Source organism: Emiliania huxleyi (assembly GCF_000372725.1).
Source record: "Emiliania huxleyi CCMP1516 unplaced genomic scaffold EMIHUscaffold_1122, whole genome shotgun sequence".
Classification (NCBI taxonomy): Eukaryota; Haptophyta; order Isochrysidales; family Noelaerhabdaceae; genus Emiliania; species Emiliania huxleyi.
In genome coordinates, this window is record NW_005201663.1 from 5278 (window position 1) to 9530 (window position 4253).

The 4253-nt window shown below is 65.7% G+C and overlaps 1 protein-coding gene across 1 annotated transcript; it reads right to left on the reverse strand.

Annotated features, from left to right (window-relative positions):
* Nucleotides 1-2200: 2200 nt before the first annotated feature.
* EMIHUDRAFT_251531 (hypothetical protein) lies at nucleotides 2201-3972 on the reverse strand (the record flags this gene model as incomplete). The annotated part of the gene is made up of 3 exons (XM_005791487.1): nucleotides 2201-2229; nucleotides 3178-3789; nucleotides 3861-3972. The coding sequence occupies 3 exons, from the start codon at nucleotides 3970-3972 to the stop codon at nucleotides 2201-2203; spliced, it is 753 nt and encodes a 250-aa protein (XP_005791544.1).
* Between the last annotated feature and the right edge of the window lie 281 nt (nucleotides 3973-4253).

A 4253-nucleotide genomic window follows, 5' to 3' on the forward strand; every position in this document is an offset into this window, starting at 1 on the left:
TCACACAGTCGGACGCGAGGACCGCCGGCTCGGAATAATTTTCCGGTGCCCCAGTCGGCTTGCAGGCGTGAGAGTCGGAGGACGAGCCTCTCACCTGCTTGTTTTTCCGTGCCGTGAACAGAGCACCCCGAAAATCGGACCGGAAAAATACTCCGGCTGCGCGGGCCCAACGCAGGCATGTGTGAGTCGTGTCCGGCGGCCTCCGAGCGCTCGCGCGCCTCCGTCTAACGGTGCGCTGCTCGTCTGACGGCGAGGTCGCGTTTTCACACCCAAAGGAAGGACACTAGTGAGGATGGGGGGTCGCCCTGCTGCCCCCCGCGCGCTGGCCGTGCCAACGGGTCCGCTGGGGTCCGCTGGGCCGCCTCAGACCGCCGAAACTATTTTTTCCTGCATCCTGGAACGGCTGACCGAGAACTGTCTGCGGCCGGACAGGCTGCGCGCAGGGGCCGCGCCGCCTCGATTTCGCACCTCCGCTCCGCGGCCGGCTGAGGGGCTAGCTCGCCCGGCGACAAGCCCAGCCATCGCCCAGCGCCCCGTATCGACGGGGGGCACGCAAAAAAACCGCACCTACGACTAGGGTGAGCCCGTGAGGGCGTCGGTGTGGGCCGCGGGCGGGCTGCCAGGAGGGCGCGGGTGGGAGCATGGGAGATGCACCACCGCTCGACGAAGACGCGCCCGACGAAGCCCTGCTAGCGGAGGATGGTCGATCCTCACCTACTAGTGTCGGGCGTGTGCGAAAAAGAGCGCAAATCGGAGCTCAACCCGCGCGCGGCTGGGAAAGGGGTGTGGCACTTCTCCGAAGGCGCCTCGCGAGGAGCTGCTGCTGCCCCCAAACGCGCTCGGGCAGCACGTCGGCGCGCCTGCGGGGTTGGGGAGGTGAAACTATGCTTGCTGGCACGCGCATCCCGCACCACCCCCACGTCCGCGCGCACCATGCCGCCATCCCACCTCACAGCCAAGCGCCATCGCCGTCGGACGCGGCGACGCCGAGCGGTGGCCTCGCAGACGACGAGCGCGATGAGGCCGCCGCGCCGCCGGGGTGGCCGGCGCGTGCCAGCCGCTGGCCCGTCCAGCGTGGCGGGACCGGCTCGCCCATCCTGGCCCGCGCGCTTGCCGACGCGAGAAGATCGCGCGAGAGGGCAAAATGTGGCAAAAATGGCCCTGTTTGCAAACTTCACGTCGGAACGAGTCGGATCGACGACTCGCCGCCTGCACCAGCGTGTGCGCCTTGCAATTCTATACAGAATCGATACTTGGTACGTCCTCTCAATCGCTCGTGGAGAGGAGCTACGGCCATTCTCCACTTGTGTGCAACGACGTTGAACACTGTTCAACGTCGTTGAACACGATCGAGTAACCGATATCACCTTCCTCACCAACATATCAATCTCCTTAACACCCTCCTCACCAACATCAAAAACACCTCCTTACTTCAGCTGGCATGTCGGCTGTCGGGCCTCTAAGGCTCGCGGCCGCCGTGCTGCTGATCCTGAGCGATCCTGCGCTCGCACTCGCGCAGAGCACGCGTGCTCTGCGCCCCGTGGACGCCGCGACAGCGGAGTCCCACGTCGGCGCTGTCCGACACCCACTCCTGGCGTCCTCGCCGCCTGGGCGGACGCGATGCGCGCCCCGGCCAACGCGCCGGTCGTGCACGGCGACAAGGAGAAACCAGAGCTCACCCGGCAGTACAACGAGGGGTACAAGGTCGACCTCGCGGAACCCCATGCGGGACCGGGAGGATGCGATGAGGTGAATGAAATCAAGCTCTGGACGCCCCTCCTCAAGACCTCCTCGCCGGGCGTTGGCAACGCCTCGAGTGGCGGCACGCCCGCCTCCGTTGGCCACTCCTACGCCTTCGGCAACACCGAAGAAAAGGCCCGCCGCCTAAACATGGGCTGCAAGGCGCGCGGGCAGCCCGGCCAACCCTTCGACCACAAGACCGGCCACGGCTACGTCAAGGCGCATCGCGGTTTCTACCACGACGCGATCTTTGTCAAGCGCAACAACTTCAACCTTCTGCTCCACGAGACGTTCGGCGGCGGCTTCTCGCCCACCGCCGTTCTCAACTTATGTCCCACCATATAAATCATTTCACACACACATTTAATATTACTAAAAATCTCTCTCTCTCCCAACATCCCACCCTCCTCATTAATAAACCTCACCAAAATACTCCCCCAAAATTTCATATTTTACTAACCTACGTCTTGCCCGACGTTTTGTACTTACCTGGCGTCGATGTCAAAGGCAGGGGTGGTGGTGACGGTGGTAAATAAAAAAATAAAAATCGACAGCTCTCTAACTGTGGGGTGGGTAAAAAGGAACAGCAACAGGTCTTGCCCGACGTTTTGTACTTGGCCGACACTGACATGCCGTGGCGACACTGACATGCCGTGGCGAGGCGCGGCGCGGAGCCGGAGAAGGCGCGGGCGCAGGGGCGCAGGCCGGAGTCGCCCTTGACGGAGGCGAGGCGTGGCGCGGAGCCGGAGAAGGCGCGGGCGCAGGGGCGCAGGCCGGAGACGGCGCGGGCGCGAGGGCGCAGGCCGAGGTCGCCCTTGACGGAGGCGAGGCGCGGCGCGGAGCCGGAGAAGGCGCGGGCGCGAGGGCGCAGGCCGAGGTCGCCCTTGACGGAGGCGAGGCGCGGCGCGGAGCCGGAGAAGGCGCGGGCGCGAGGGCGCAGGCCGAGGTCGCCCTTGACGGAGGCGAGGCGCGGCGCGGAGCCGGAGGTAAAGCTATGAAAGCTGAAGCGTGAGGCACTGGCTGTGCGATGTGAGTTGTCACTCTCGATGACGGAAGCGAGACTCGAGTACTCGACGGTGACGGCGGCGGCGACGGCGCTGGTGGCGGAGGCGCTGGCGGAGAGCTCGGCTACGGTGGAGGCGGCGGCAGGGCGCGCCCAGTCGTAGTCGAGGGCGGCGCAGGCATCTCGCGCGCTGGCCAGAAGAGCGCCGGCCGTGCGAGGCGAGGCAGCGCACTTGACGGTGGCGACGCCTTGCTCGACGGTACAGCCGACGGCGACAGCTCTGGCGGCAGAGGCGCTGGCCGATCGCTCGGCTACGGCGGAGGCGGCAGAGCACGTCCGCTCGGAGTCGAGGTTGGCGCAGGAGTCTTGAGCACTGGCGAGACGAGCGCCGGCCGTGCGAGGCGAGGCATCACGCTCGAAGACGAAGGCGAGACTTGAGTCCTCGATGGTAGAGCCGACGGCGACGGCGCTGGCGGCAGAGGCGCTGGCCGATCGCTCGGCTACGGCGGAGGCGGCAGAGCACGTCCGCTCGGAGTCGAGGTTGGCGCAGGAGTCTTGAGCACTGGCGAGACGAGCGCCGGCCGTGCGAGGCGAGGCATCACGCTCGAAGACGAAGGCGAGACTTGAGTCCTCGATGGTAGAGCCGACGGCGACGGCGCTGGCGGCAGAGGCGCTGGCCGATCGCTCGGCTCCGGCGGAGGCGGCAGAGCACGTCCGCTCGGAGTCGAGGTTGGCGCAGGAGTCTTGAGCACTGGCGAGACGAGCGCCGGCCGTGCGAGGCGAGGCATCACGCTCGAAGACGAAGGCGAGACTTGAGTCCTCGACGGTACAGCTGACGGCGACGGCGCTGATGTAGCAAATTCTGAAAAGGTTCCACCAGAGCTTGCGTGTGGCGGCGGCGGCTGGCGCCTTGGCTGGGGCGGCTGTGACTGGCGCCTCGGCCTCCGATAGGGCAGAGGCCTCAGCTGGTTGGTTGGCCTTGTGGGCGGCGGCCTCGGCTGTCGCCTCGGCTCCCTGGGTAGTGGCCTCGGCTGTCGCCTCGTCCTCTTGTATGGCAGCCTCGGCTGGCGCCTCGGCAGCTCGATCGAAGCAACCCCCCCAACACAAAAATTCCGACTTTTGAGGTATATGAGCAAGTGCAGCGCGGCATCAGTTACATCGCGGCTCCCTATGGAAAACTCCGCGTCGAGGTGAGGTTGGGTCCCGGGTTCGAATCCCGGCGAAGTCATGAGTGGTGTCGCGGTATGCATCAGACTTCGTGGTGTAGGGGTTAGCATCCAACCCCTCCATGATTTTTCGCGTTTTCGGTGCTTGCCCTTTCCTAACCCTGTCACGCGTGCTGCGTCGGACCGGACTTTAGCGTGCGCACCGTCGCGCATGGATCCTCCCGCCCCCAAGCGCAAACAAATTGCCCTTTCCTAACCCTGTCACGCGTGCTGCGTCGGACCGGACTTTAGCGTGCGCACCGTCGCGCATGGATCCTCCCGCCCCCAAGCGCAAACAAACGACT